Genomic DNA, 16086 nt, shown 5'->3' on the forward strand with positions numbered 1-16086 from the left:
GGCTCACCTTGTCCATGGCCCTGTGTATCTGACCAGGCTCACCTGGTCTATGGCCAGGTGTATCTGGACCAGGCTCACCTTGTCTATGGCCAGGTGTATGTAGTGGGACCAGCCTCACCTGGTCTATGGCCAGGTGTATCTGGACCAGGCTCACCTGGTCTATGGCCAGGTGTATCTGGACCAGGCTCACCTTGTCTATGCCCCGGTGTATCTGACCAGGCTCACCTTGTCTATGCCCCTGTGTATCTGGAGGGACTTGGACAGGATGTCGTTCTTCTTTTGCGCTTCGTTGGTGAAGTCGTCGCAGACACGTCGGAGCTCCACACACTTGGGCCGTATGGAGTCCACGGCGTAGTGGTCACTCTGGATCAGCTGGTCGCCATGCAGGGCGTGGAGCTGGGCCTTCTCCACCGACGCCTGGATAACAACAACAACAACAACAACAATAACAACATCATTAACAACAACCAAAACAACAACAACATTATTAACAACATCATTAACAACAACAAAAACAACAGCAACAGCACAATTATTGATCTGAGAGAAAGGGTCATTTCTGAAGACTTGTGTAAGCTCCCAGGGAGATAATGCCTTATCTATAACTCAGCTGACTCACACAGTACTACAATAAGCTTATAATTAGCTTAGTGGTGTAACAAAGACAAATCATAAGATAATCATGTGTTTTCAATTACATAATTTGATTTGTTTGAATATGAGTGTTCACTTATAGGGACATACTGGACACACTGTGTTGTGTTTGGGCGTTGGAGGTGTAAACAAAACACTGTGTGGTGTATCCAGGGGAGGCTGGTGGAGGTTCAAATCGGAGGACGGGCTCATTGCACACGTTTGATATCATTCCTCATTCCGTTCCATGCATTACAACGAGCCCGTCCCCGTCCCCCCGTTTTCTTCCCCCACCAGCCTCCCCTGGTTGAATCTCATCTCTTCCGATGTTGTGTGTGTGTCAGGTGACCTTGGCCTTGTTCTCGACGACCTTCAGCTCCTTCAGCAGCACCTCCACGCGTGTCACACAATCACCGATGTCTGATAGGCCGCTCAGAGCCTCCATCACACTGTCCAACGACACTTTCACCTGAGAGAGAGAGAGAGAGAGAGAGAGAGAGAGAGAGATTGAAAAAAAAAAAGTGATTTTTAAGTGTTTTACTGTAAATATAAAAGTGAGTGTAAAAGAAAGTGATTTTTAAGTGTTTTACGGTAAATATAAAAGTGAGTGTAAAAGAAAGTGATTTCTAAGTGTTTTACTGTAAATGTAAATGTGTGAGTGCCGCTCCCCCATTGCTATAGAGGAGGTGGTGGGGATGACAGTGGGCAGACTGGCACCTACCTCTCTGAAGTCATGTTCAAAGTGTCGGAGCTGCAAGCACTGCTCCAGCTTCAGGTGGTGTTTGGACCAGAACTGTTCAAACGCATTCTCCGTCTCGTCCAACTGGGCCAGCAACCTGTAACGGTCAAATCCGAACTGATTTTTTTTTTGTTACTCCCTATACGACACAGTGTTCTCTGACATCATCACTCTGCGACACAAACAACAACAAACAAGCATGGAGGACAAGAGTACTGAAGAGGTGTGTTGCTTTCTGTCACCAGCCATGAACCTCGTGAACCTCGTGAACCTCATGAACCTCGTGAACCTCATGAACCTCATGAACCTCATGAACCATGACAACTTCTGCCTTCTGCCTTCAGAGGAGGCACAAAGCACCGCCACCTACACCGCACAGGGTCCTGTTGTTACTATGACAACAGGCACGGCCATGTCCGCTTAAGACTACACTGCACCCACATCAGATTGGGTCACTTGTTAAATGCTGTTTGAACAGTCAGCATTACAAAAACCGATATGAAAACAAAACCGATTTGAGCATTAAGGCCTGCAGTGTGAACACAACTTTGTAGTCTGACTTGTACTGTAAAATGGAGGTTGTTTCATCTAGGTCATTGTTTAGACACATACTACTCATGTTGGATGTGTCATTAATGAACAGTACTTCAATAGCACTGGCCTGATCGACCAAACAAGTATAAAAAGGTGGCCTACAGCATGCACGCAGCAAACAATACCGCCATTATAGCTCAGGGGAGGCTGGTAGAGGTCGGGCTCATTGTAATGATACGGCGTGTTTGATACCATTCCTCATTCCGTTCCATGCATTACAATGAGCCCCGTCCTCACATTTCTACCTCCACCAGCCTCCCCTGCATTATTCTAGGTGGATATGTCCATCCGAGATCCCTGACCCACCTCTCCACCGTAGTCTGGTTCTCCAGCTGGTCGGGGTTGAGGGTGTGGCTCTCTGCCTTGGCAGCCTGCTCCCTGATACAGGAGAGCAGAGTGGTGCCCTGCTTCATGGCCAGCTTCAGCTCATCCTGGGGGGAGAAATGAAAAGAAAGAGATTCAATATCACAACACACACACACACACACACACACACACACACACACACACACACACACACACACACACACACACACACTTTCTCTGTCTTATATACACACACACACACACACACACACACACATAAGACTGAAGGTGTAATGACAGGAATACTCAGGCAAAGGACTCAAACGCACGACTCGGAGACAAAAACTTAAATCTAATAGAATAGTCTTTACTCTCAGAAAGGTTCAGTACACAGGTAGGCAGTCAATGGGTAAGCAGATAATCCAGGAAGGGGGTAGGCAAAGCAGGGTTTGGTACACAGGCAGGCAGTTCAAAAAGGCAGACAGATAATCCAAAAAGGGTTAGGCAAAAAGGCAAAGTCAAAAACACACTCGGGGATCAAAAAAACAGGAATCGCTGGAACGGTTGACACAAGGTACAAAGACAAACTTGCACAGAGACAGGAGAACACACAGACTAAATACACAGGGAAGGATGATGAGGAACAGGTGAAGCTAATCAGGGCGGGGTCGACAATCACACAGGCGGAAAACACACAAGGGCAGGCGGTGAAGTGTCTGAAACGAGAGACATGGTGAGGAACACAAAACAAACAGGAAACAAAAAATTAATCACATGAAACAAAGACAAACATAAACTAAGAAACCGGATGAGACGTTACAGTATCGTCCCCTCTAGGGCACCTGACGTCCCAGGCATGTCAGGATGGGCTCGGTGAAACTTCCAGACGACGTCAGGATCCACGATGTCCCTGGTAGGAACCCAAGACCTCTCCTGAGGCCCATACCCCTCCCAGTCCACCAGGTACTGCCCGCCACACCCCCGACAATGAACAGCCAGGAGCCGCTTAAAAGTGTACACCAGCCCTCCATCAATGAACCGGGGGGGTGGGGGGGGGGCCTGGAGACGGGAACCAGGGGACTCTCCTTCACTGGCTTCACATGGAAGGTGGGGTGAACCCTCAGGGATCTGGGAAGCCACAGTCGCACCGCCACAGGATCAATCACCTTGGACACTGGGAAGGGACCCCCAAACCGGGGAGCCAGCTTGCGGGATTCAACACACAGAGGGAGATCTCGGGTGGAAAGCCAGACCCTCTGCCCTGGCTGGTAAGTGGGAGTGGGAGTTCCCATTTGTACCGGGCCGAGGGCCTGAGTAGCACCTGCCGGGCCGGGCTCCAAGTGTGGCGACACCGCCGAATGAATGCTTGGGCAGAGGGAACACTGACCTCCATCTCCAGGTCCGGGAACAGCAGCGACTGTTACCCGTAGGTGCACTGGAAGGGGGAGAGACCAGAAGCAGATCCCTGCAGGCTGTTATGGGCATACTTGACCCAGAGTAGGTGCTTACTCCAAGTGGCTGGGTTCTGGGACACAAGACACCAAAGGTGTCTTCTCCAGCTCCTGGTTGAGCCACTTGCTCTGGCTGTTGGACTGGGGACGGTACCCGGAGGAGAGGCTGACGGTGGCACAGAGAAGCGAGCAGAATGCGTTCCAGAACCAGGAGATAACCTGTGGCCCCTGGTCTGACACCACATCTCCTTGGCAAACGGCAATTTAGGCAGAGTGATGAAATGAACCATTTTCGAAAACCTGTCCACCACCGTCAAAATGATGGTAATACCTTCCGATGGGGGTAACCCTGTGACGAAATCCAGAGAGATGTCAGACCAGGGGCGATGAGGCACAGGGAGCTGGCGCAGGAGAGCAGGGGGCGAGCGTCAGGAGACCTTGTTCCGGGCACACACAGAACAGGCAGCCACATACTCCCCAACCTCTCTCTCCATGAACGGCCACCAGAAATGTTGCCTGATCACAAACAGAGTCCGCTGTACTCCAGGGTGACAGGAGAGGAGGGAGGTATGAGCCCAATGGAGCACCTGAGTGCGATGGGAGACAGGGACAAACAGCTGGTTCGGAGGACAGCCGTCCGGAACGTGGACATCAACACTTGCCTGTCTGACCTCTTCCTCAATACCCCATTTAACAGTCCCCACTACACAGGAAGAGGGCAGGATGTTGGCGGGAGACCTTGGGGCAGAGTCAGGGTCAAACAGGCGAGACAGAGCATCGGGCTTGATGTTTTTGGACCCAGGACGGTAAGACAGGGAAAAGTTAAATCTATTAAAGAAAAGGATCCTCCTGGCTTGCCTGGCATTGAGCCGTTTGGCAGTCCGGATGTATTCCAAGTTTTTATGGTCCGTCCAAACCAGGAAAGGGTGGTCCGCTCCCTCCAACCAGTGGCGCCACTCCTCCAAGGCCGCCTTGACGGCCAACAGCTCCCTTTTTCCCACATCATAATTCCTCTCGGCAGGAGAGAGTTTCCGGGAAAGGAAGGCACAGGGATGGAGCTTGTTGTCCTCTTGAGACCGCTGGGAGAGGACAGCCCGATGCCCACATCCGAGGCATCCACTTCCACAATAAACTGCTGACGAGAATCCGGGAGAGTGAGGACAGGTGACGAGGCGAAGCTCTCCCTCAACCTCCGGGAAAAGCTTGATCAGCCTGGGGAGACCACTGGAATCTGACAGCAGAGGAGGTGAGGGCATGCAGCGGGGTTGCAACAGTGCTAAAGTTTCTGATAAAACGTCTGTAGAAGTTTGCAAACCCCATAAAACACTAGTTTACGACTAGTAGGCGTGGGCCACTCAGCAACTGCACTGAACATCGCAGTTCCCATTTGGATGTTGCCCTCAGAGACGATGAACCCCAGGAATGCAACGGTGGAGGCATGGAACTGGCATTTCTCCGCTTTAATGAAGAGCTCGTTCTCGAGGAGGCGCCGGTGAACTTGGATGTGCTGAGACTTCTCGTCAGGGGAGAAGATGAGGATATCATCCAGGTAAATGAAGACAAACCGATTCAGCATGTCTTGGAGAAAGATCCAGGAAGTCGGAGTCCGACGAAGCCAGAAGGAACCTCCTGATTCTGATTAGGGCTTACCAAGAAAAACCGAGGCTGGGTGGAGTTGGAGCACTCAACAAGAAAAGGCTGAGATGAATTTCATAGCTTACTTTAACCCATTTTCAGGACCAGTACTGGGTAGGTAACTTGACTGACGCCAAATTGACGTCTTTAAAGAAGTCAGTCGCCTTTACACACACACACACACACATGCGCACACATGCGCCCGCGCACATACTCACACACACACACACACACACACACACACACACACACACACACACTGAGCCCCACTGTGTTTGCTAAAGCGCAAACCCACCTGAACTCTAATCTCCTGGCTGAACTCTAACCTCAGCCCTATATCCTGTTTGTATTGTATTTCTTTAGTTTATAATGTTTAGTATTGATGTTGTCGTGAAGCACTCTGAGACATTTGTCTATGTTAAAACTGCTATACAAATTAATTTCATTGATTGATATCATTGATTGACTGATTCTATTGTGATCCTGCAAAACCTTCTGGTGTCTAGCGTTATAGAATTAGAATGAGTCATTCTAGAATTAGAATCTGAATTCTAAAGAACCCCCCCCTAGTTATGCTAGTCTCACATGACAGTTGTACTGTATGGGGGTCAGATTATCTCCATGCTAACCCAGAGCAGACTGTTATAGTGTATGGGGATCAGATTATCTCCGTGCTAACCCAGAGCAGACACCCACCTTGAGCTGGTCGTGTTTCTCTGTGTGCGTGGTCAGCAGGTCTTTGGTACAGCCGACATCGTTCGGTAGTTCTGTCTCTGCCAGGTCTGTGCCAAACTTCTGCAACATCTGAGCGGTAGTCTTCACCGTCACTGCAAAGTTCTCAATGGCCTGGGAGAAAACACACACATGCGCGCACGCGCACACACACACACACACACACACACACACACACACACACACACACACACACACACACACACACACACACACACACACACACAGACACAGAGAGACACAGAGAGACACACATACACACACAGGCACACACAGAGACAGACACACATCCACACAGGCACACACAGAGACACACACACACACACACACACACACACACATACACACAGGCACACACAGGCACACACAGGAACACACAGGCACACACAGGCACACACACACACACACAAATCCAAATTGGCAGTTAAAGGTAAATGGAGACCATTATGAGTACTGAAGACAGAGAACAATGGTTCTGTGTAGTGGGCCTGGGGTAGCTCGGGGTGGCCCGGGATGGGGGGGGGGGGGGTTGACTCACAGTGCGGTGGTGGATCCATTGACTGTGGCAGTACTCGAGGTTCCCTCCCAGTTCACAGGTCAGCTGAGCCTTATCGACGTAGCCATGGAGGTCCGACAGGGAGTTCAGCATCACTATCTGTTGGAACACCAGGGACAGAACATACCACTCACATACAGGAACACACCTCAGTCATTCATTCATTCAGTCATTCATCCATTTATATATTAATTAATGCATTCATTCATTCATTCATTCATATATTCATTCATTCTTATACTCATTCATTCATATATTCATTCCTTCATATATTCATTCATTAATTCATATATTCAGCCATTCATTCATTCATTCATATATTCATTAATTAATTCATATATTCATTCATTCATTCATTCATTCATTCATATATTCATTCATTCATTCTCACATATTGTACAGTATCATACACATGATGATGTAGATCAGGGTTTCTCAACTCCAGCCCTGAGGGGATCCTCCCCTGGGCAGCACATTTAGTTCCAACCCAGCACTAGTACTTGAGGGCAGATGGGAGGGGACTTCCTTGAATGAAACACAGCCCCACTTCCCAGCCACTGTCTCTGAGAAGTGGGGCTGTACTCTCTCTACACAGACCCTCACTGGCATCACAAGACTCAGTGTGTGTGTGTGTGTGGTGGCATCACAAGACTCAGTGTGTATGTGTGTGTGTGTGTGTGTGTGTGTGTGTGTGTGTGTGTGTGTGTGTGTGTGTGTGTGTGTGAGTGTGTGTGTGTGTGTGTGTGTGTGTGTGTGTGTCGTGGCATCACAAGACTCAGTGTGTGTGTGTGTGTGTGTGTGTGTGTGTGTGTGTGTGTGTGTGTGTGTGTGTGTGTGTGTGTGTGTGTGAATAAAGCCTTCTCCAGAGGGACTGATGCCACTGTTGTTAATGTGTTGATCAATAAAGTTGATGATCTAAATGTACATTCAAAACATCCAATCAAAACATCCAAACTGGTTAGTGTACCGCAACACACGCATGCTACATGCCATATAACACTCTTCTGGTATCAGATCTCTGTTTCACATTCACACACACAGAGGAAGAGTCTCAGGTCAAAGATAGGAGGGTTAAAATAGAGGTTAGGTGTGGAAGCATGCTTCCCAGACTACAGACACACAGATAGGGTGAGTTTCTCACAAGTTCCTGAAGTATCGTATGTGGTACTATCACACAGTCAGACACACAGAGAGGGGCTGGTGGAGGTAGAAATCGGAGGACAGGCTCATCGTAATGTATGGAACGGAATGAGGAATGGTATCCGTTCCACGCATTACAATGAACCCGTCCTCCGATTTTCTACCCTCACTAGCCCCCCCTGCTGTCCACATAAGCTTCCCAGTCTTTGTATCACCCAAACACACAGAGAAAGACGAAGATCGAAGGACAGAAGCTAGGCATCGAAGCATGCTTACCGGTACCTTCATTTTAAAGTCGTCCCGGTGCAGTTTGATGCCGATGTCGGCCAAGGCTCGTTGGAAGAACCGCGAGGGACGGAGCACCAGGACAAGCTGCAGGTTCCCTGGGAATGCCCCCTAGTGGGCATACAGGAGACACACCATGGTAATACTACTGGTCTGTTCTTTGTAACTTTGTAAGTGTGGGCGGGGAGCTTGAGTCAAGACACAGGAAACAGGAAATAGGAAACAGGAAACACACAATATTCATAACATGCTCTTGTGATGCAGGACCGGATGGCCCATCACTGATTCCCAAAAAGACCTTGAACCCTACGCAGGCCCAGCCCATAGGTCAAAAACGTCCCAGCCCATAAGTCCAATCAACGGCCGTTTGGGTCCCCAGAATGTCAAACGGGCCAAAGGTCAACCTCATCATGGTTCATTCCATTTTTTTCACCATAAAAAAATCTAGATTTGTATCCAAGGTCGGTCATGGTCATTCAAAGTGTGTGCTATCTCTTTTCTATTGTTACAGTATCTATTTCTATTGTTACCTATTCTATTGTTATGTATTCCTATTGTTACCTATTATATTGTTATCTATTTCTATTGTTACCTATTCCATTGTTATCTATTTATGTGTATCTATTTCTATTGTTACCGATTCCATTGTTATCTATTTCTATTGTTACCTATTTCTATGTCTATGTATTTCTATGTCTATGTATTTCTATGTCTATCTATTTCTACGTGTATCTATTTCTACATTTATCTATTTCTATGTCTATCTATTTCTACATGTATCTATTTCTACGTTTATCTATTTCTATTGTTATCTATTTCTACGTGTATCTATTTCTACGTTTATCTATTTCTATGTGTATCTATTTCTACTGTTATCTATTTCTACGTTTATCTATTTCTACGTTTATCTATTTCTATGTGTATCTATTTCCACTGTTATCTATTTCTATGTTTATCTATTTCTATGTGTATCTATTTCTACGTGTATCTATTTCTACGTTTATCTATTTCTACGTGTATCTATTTCTACGTTTATCTATTTCTATGTGTATCTAGTTCTATGTGTATCTAGTTCTATGTGTATGTATTTCTATGTGTATCTTCGTACCGCTATTCTGGTGAGGGAGGCCTTCACTGAGCTCCATTTGTCCCTCCGCCGGTCGATGATGATGACGAACCCAATGCTGGCGGCATCCAGGCTAAAGAGGAGAGACAGAGAACACCTTGGCTTCAGCTCGGCAGGCTAGCACAGTATTGTGTCTTTATGAGGGGGAGGCTGGTGGAGGTAGAAATCGGAGGACGGGCTCATTGTAATGCATGGAATGCAATGAGGAATAGGAAACGTGCCCTTGCATTCCATGCATTACAATGAGGCCCGTCCTCCGATTTCTACCTCCACCAGCCTCTACTGGTCTTTATGGTGTTAATGATTGTAAAAACCGATGCTGGTTCGCGTCCAGACTGAGACAGGGGAGGCACGGACAGATAAAGCGCCTCGGCTTCAGCTCAGGGGGCTACACACAGTCTCGGGACTCTCATACGACTTGGGTGGCCTGAAACCATCGGAGAACACAGTCACAAGACGGGCCACCGCACACTGCCTGGCTCTGTCTCCGCTTGGGTTCAAGTAGAGTTGCAACACAAGAGCACGTACACACAATCACTGCCGGTTTTAAATAACGTTTACACCAATTCACTTACACTGAACCACTGCTGGGTTTAACCAGAGTTTACACCAAATTCACTGAAGCAAGATCATTGTCGGTAATAGCGTTAGGAGCTGTAGAGAACGGTGTAATGTTGGGGGTGATTCAGAGGGGGAAGTTGAGCAGGGCAATGCCCCAGGCACAGGCTACACAGCAGGGGAGGCTGGTGGAGGTAGACATCGGAGGACGGGCTCATTGTAATGCATGGAACGGAATGAGGAATGGTATCAAACATGCATTACAATGAGCCTGTACTCTGTGTGCCGGTGTGTGTGTGTGTGTGTCTGTGTGCGCGTGCGCGTGCGCGTGTGTGCGCATGTATGTGTGTGAGGTCTCAGCTACTTCCTGGTCTAACGGATGTAGTTCTGGCTTCTGCTTCCATAGAAAAACATTCCCCAACCACAAAATCACAAGGGCTTAGCACACATTCACACACACACACACAGACACACACAGACACAGACACACACAGACACAGACACAGTGTTAACATCATTAACCATTACAGACAGAGATAACCACAACCAGCTACCTGCTGTTGTTAACACCATTAACCATTACAGACAGAGTTAACCACAACTAACTACCTGCTGTTGTTAACACCATTAACCATTACAGACAGAGTTAACCACAACCAGCAACCTGCTGTTGTTCCAACAACACTAACTTCTCTCTGAATCATATGTCACTGAGGTCGACTAATAGCAGCTCAATGTCATACTGAACACAGACGGACGGACGGACGGATGGACGGGCGGGCGGGCGGGTGGACAGACAGACAGGAACTCTAAACACAGACAGACATCGCTGGAAGCCTGATTGTGTTGCTGGACATATGAGAAGATCCAAAACCAGCTGCAGAAACGACGCAATATTGACCTGAACTATAACTGGCCCGTACATTTGGGGGTATGTGGATCTTTGTAACAAACTCATACCTGGAAAATATCTTATCAGGTACAACAGGAGAAATACCAAACATACCATAATGAACATAAATTACCATGTTAAAATAAATAAAAAATAATAATATATATATATATATGTATTGTCACGATACCAACGGCAACCAAAGAAACCCAAATGAATCAGTTATGAGATTTGATAGCTGATATTTGAATCAGTATTCTGAACAACAAATGAGTGAACACAAAATAATTATATACATATTTACATTAATTCAATATGATACAAATTATAAGCTTACATTTGACAATCTGGCCATAATCCAGGCCCAGGTTTTTATCTCAATTACATTCATATTCCACTAATTTATGGTATGTCCATTTTAACCTAATCTTGAGATTTCATTTTTAAATCTAACTCAATTCACAAGAACAATAATAGACTAACATGTACAGGGATGGAACATCAGACAAAAGCACATGATCACAGGTCACCAGGAGAGGAGGAGACACTCGTTTTCTTCTCATTCGCTTGCTTGACTGAATATTTGAGGACATGCTGAACTTAATTTCCATCCCTCAACGTGTTGCGTGATCGAATCATGTATCTAAGCATATCCTTAGCTATCAGACCTCTTCGCTGACCTGATTTGAACTCCTTGAAGAGGTCGCTTGGGCTAAATGTTATGTGTTGCCTCCCTTGGACTGCATGGCCTTGTAACATCTTTTACAAATAAGCTTTGTGATTTCGGTCAGCTTGCCGTCATCATCTATACGCAAAGTAATGCCAGATTTTACTTCTGGCATCCTTTCTATAAACAAGCAGGGGATGGCCAGGATTGATGCTTGCGGCTTCCATCCTTCTCTTTCCTCCTTCTTCTCGACGTCGTGTGTGCGACTTTTTAGCGTTGCCTTTCCCAGCCTCACACGACCACTATGTACTGCAGAGCGCACTGCCCCCCGCCCCACGTGAGCAAGACAAGTTACAAGTAGACAAATTACACTTAGAAGATAATATTCCGCACTGCTCAAATACTGTGTTAAGCATTTATTGTAAAAAAAAAAGTTCTAAATTGTCTTATAGTATAGAACCGTTTTCAAAGCAGGGTGTCGTGGTACTTTTCACATAGGACTTAGGTCCTCTGATGAGGGGGGGTGGCTGAGCAATATAATAATAATTATAATTACATTTTAAAAAATCTCTCTATCTATATATATATACACTCACTGAACGCTTTATTAGGAACACCTGTACACCTTCTCATGGTGGAGGTGGTGGAATGGTGTGGGGAATGTTGTCTTGGCACACTTGGGGCCCATTAATACCAATCAATCATCGCTTGAATGCCACAGCCTATTTGAGTATTGATGCTGACCATGTGCATCCCTTCATGGTCACAATTTACCTATCTTCTAATGGCTACTTCCAGCATGATAATGCACCATGTCACAAAGCAAAAGTCGTCTCAAACTGGTTTCATGAACATGACAATGAGTTCAGTGTTCTTCAGTGGCCTTCCCAGTCACCAGATCTGAATCCAATAGAACACCTTTGGGATGTGGTAGAACGGGAGATTCACAGTTTGAAAGTGCACCTGAAAAATCTGCAGGTATTGCATGATGCATATATATATACCTATTTTCATATATACATATTATACCTAAGTCCTCCAATTAGTGGAGGGTTGGCTAGGTGGAAAAAAGGGTCTAGAAATTATGCAAGAAATTCTATCGGATAGAACTTAAATTCTATTTTTCAAAGCTGATCTATCCCTTTAAAAAAAAATAAAAAACCCTACCTAATATCAAGAAATAAAAGACTAATAAACATCTCTCAGTATTGTATATCATTGGAGGTATGTGGTGATTGTTATACAGTATGTAGCCCACCCCTAGGAGATGGCTGTAAGGTGAAGTGTGATTGGCTGCTGTATGTAGCCCCACCCCTGGTAGAGATAAAGGTGAAGTGTGATTGGCTGCTGTATGTATCCCCACCCCTGGTAGCTGGTTGTAAGGTGGTGTGTGATTGGCTGCAGTATAAGAGTGGCTCCTCCTACCTGGGGATGCTGGTCAGGTACGTAACGACATTCAGGAAGTCTTCGTCCGGCAGGTCTCCGAAGCCCGTGTACTCTGGGAACGTGATGATGGGGGCGCCATCTTTATTTCTTCCCCCTGAACACAAAACAGGTTAACACAAAACAGGTTAACACAAAACAGGTTAACACAAAGGGTTAACACAAAACAGGTTAACACAAAACAGGTTAACACAAAACAGGTTAACACAAAGGGTTAACACAAAACAGGTTAACACAAACCAGGTTAACACAAAGGGTTAACACAAAACAGGTTAACACAAAACAGGTTAACACAAAGGGTTAACACAAAACAGGTTAACACAAAACAGGTTAACACAAAACAGGTTAACACAAAGGGTTAACACAAAACAGGTTAACACTAAACAGGTTAACACAAAAGTGTATCATCTTTACTTGCTGTGAGAGAGATGAGTCTAGACAAACAAATGGCTTTAACAGCCCTTTCAGCCACCTGCAGACCAGGGGAGGCTGGTGGTGGTAGAAATCGGAGGACGGGCTCATTGTAATGCATGGAACGGAATGAGGAGTGGGATCGAAGGACTCCTTAAAGTGGTTAACAATGAAGATATATCAGACGGTGGATTTGCTGTGTATAGGTGATGTTTATTGGTCAAACTGGCCTGGGCGAAACTCTTTAAGACAAGTATTCAAGCATTCAAGTATTCAGTCATTTCTCAAAGTCTAATTCCCCTGTGTATTCACAGTTATGGCTGGTTCAGATTTAGCGTCACACTGATTGGTATTCTCTAATGGGAGGAGTCAAAATCAGCCTATCATATCAGAACACCGTGACAGGGTTTGGGTTTCAAATCAACAGTGAACTGTTCACATCAGTCTCTTGTAGGGTAAGTCACGTGCAGATGTGAGACCTTGGTCAAATAATGAGCTACTTCTTCACCCCGTCTTATCTTGTCCTGTGCCAGGCTCTGCAGACCACAAACTCTCCGGGTCCCACTAGATAACGTTAAGGAGTTAAAACTCTCCGGGTCCCACTAGATAACGTCAAGGAGTTAAAACTCTCCGGGTCCCACTAGATAACGTCAAGGAGTTAAAACTCTCCGGGTCCCACAAGATAACGTTAAGGAGTTAAAACTCTCCGGGTCCCACTAGATAACGTCAAGGAGTTAAAACTCTCCGGGTCCCACTAGATAACGTCAAGGAGTTAAAACTCTCCGGGTCCCACAAGATAACGTCAAGGAGTTAAAACTCTCCTCTAATTACTGCCGAACACCTGAATATGACATCACACTCACAGACGCTGTGTTCTGTTATCAAAAGTACATTGTTGGAGCAAAATATGTCAAATATGTCAAACAGCACAACTGTGCAGCGCAACTGGCTGGTGTGTTCATGGACATATTCAACCTCTCCCTCTCCACAGGAATAGTCCTGCTGCAAGTCATCCACCATTGTCCCAGTGTCGAAGAAGAACAGGTAGCATGCCTAAACGACTGGCGCCCTGTTGCTCTCACTCCCATCGTGAGCAAATGCTTTGAGAGGCATGTCAAGGCCCAGATCTGCAGCATGCTCCCTGCCACCCTGGATCCTCACCAATTTGCCTACAGGCAAAACAGATTCACTGACGACGCCATTGCCACCGCACTCCACTCCGCCCTCACCCACCTGGAGAAGAGGAACACCTACGTGAGGATGCTGTTCGTTGACTACAGTTCAGCATTCAGCACTATTGTCCCCTCCAGGCTCGACACCAAGCTGAGGAACCTAGGCCTCAACCCCGGCCTATGTGACTGGATACTGGACTTCCTGTCGGACCGAAGACAGGTTTTGAGAATGGGCTCAATGACCTCCACCCCCCTGACCCTCAACACAGGAGCCCCCCAGGGCTGTGTCCTGAGTCCCCTCCTCTACTCCCTGTACACCCACGACTGCGTGGCCACTCATGGCTCCAACTCTGTGATCAAATTCGCTGATGACACCACAGTGATTGGCCTGATCACAGACAGCGATGAGACAGCCTACAGGAGAGAGGTCGACCGCCTGGCCCAGTACAGCCAGGAGAACAACCTCTCTCTCAACACCGACAAGACCAAGGAGCTGGTGGTGGACTTCAGGAAGAAAGGCCGGGAACAGGACCCTATCACCGGGTCCGCAGTAGAGAGGGTCAACAGCTTTAAGTTCCTTGGTGTCCATATCTCTGAGGACCTCACCTGGGACAAGCTCACCAATCAGGTGGTGAAAAAGGCACAGCAGCGCCTCTTTCACCTCAGGCGCCTGAGGAAGTTCGGCATGGGGCCCAAGATCCTGCGGGCCTTCTACAGGGGCACCACTGAGAGCATCCTGATGGGATGCATCACTGCCTGGCATGGCAACTGCACCGCTCTCAACCACAAGGTGCTGCAGAAGGTGGTGAACGCATGAGTGGATGTGAGTTTCCCTCCATCCAGGACATATATAACAAACAATGTGTCAGCAAAGCCAGGAGGATCATCAGGGACCCCAGCCACCCCAACCACAGCCTGTTTGAACTGATGCCGCCTAAGGACGGAGCCTCCTCCAGAGCCTCCTCCAGAGCCTCAGGGCCAAAACTCAGAGGCTCTCCAACAGCTACTTCCCCCAGGCCATCAGGCTCATGAACAAGCCTACCCCAAACCCATGACTTTACCCCCAGCACACCCACAGAATGGACTTAACTAGCACACAGTCACTATAAAACAACCACTTAAACCAAAAGCACAGTGCAATAATAAGACATTATTATTAAGACATTCCACTGACCCACTTTACTTTTTACTTACTATTTATACTGTAAATTTTGTCATGTCTATTGTCTTATGTGTCCCCAACAACCGTCACTGTCCAACTGTCTCACTTGTCTTGTACTTATGTCACTTATTGTCTTGAACTTATTTTTTATTTATATTTTTAGTATGCTGCATTGTTACGGAACCAAGCATGAGAATTTTACTCCCTGCACTTGTGTAAGAGACGTAACAATAAACTTGAAACTTACAGAGCAATAGTATAATTATTCTAGGCCTTTATTTAGTTACAGCTATACAATGGCTGCCTGGGCGCCAAACTCCTAAGTTGACCTATGACCTCTTCTGCCTGAACCTTCAGTATCAAGCATGTTTGTTTGATTTCATTCCTTATTCCGTTCCATGCATTATAATGAGGCCCATCCCCTGATTTCTACCTCCACTAGTCTCCCTTGGTCTAGATATGTTTTTCACCTTTTATAAGTTAATGTCTCTGGAGGTTATTGAGTGCATTTGCAGCTGTTTTTATTTGTGTTCTGGACCGAAGCAACTTCCTACCAATCTCTTTATTGGTATAGCAGAAAAGTC

At 46.6% G+C, this 16086-nt stretch overlaps 1 protein-coding gene across 1 annotated transcript in view; it reads right to left on the reverse strand.

The window, feature by feature from the left end:
• Positions 1-16086, reverse strand: part of mcf2l2 (MCF.2 cell line derived transforming sequence-like 2) — a gene marked incomplete at its 5' end in the record, with an annotated part of 73144 nt that overhangs the window by 49238 nt on the left and 7820 nt on the right. The window contains 9 exons of the mRNA XM_083694769.1: positions 226-417; positions 983-1102; positions 1355-1469; positions 2273-2397; positions 6055-6204; positions 6629-6745; positions 8063-8182; positions 9180-9270; positions 12740-12854. Coding sequence (XP_083550895.1) covers positions 226-417; positions 983-1102; positions 1355-1469; positions 2273-2397; positions 6055-6204; positions 6629-6745; positions 8063-8182; positions 9180-9270; positions 12740-12854 — 1145 coding nt within the window. The remainder of the gene's footprint in view (positions 1-225; positions 418-982; positions 1103-1354; positions 1470-2272; positions 2398-6054; positions 6205-6628; positions 6746-8062; positions 8183-9179; positions 9271-12739; positions 12855-16086) is intronic.

The sequence above is a fragment of the Argentina silus genome (assembly GCF_951799395.1).
Source record: "Argentina silus genome assembly, chromosome: X".
In the NCBI taxonomy this organism is placed as follows: domain Eukaryota; kingdom Metazoa; phylum Chordata; class Actinopteri; order Argentiniformes; family Argentinidae; genus Argentina; species Argentina silus.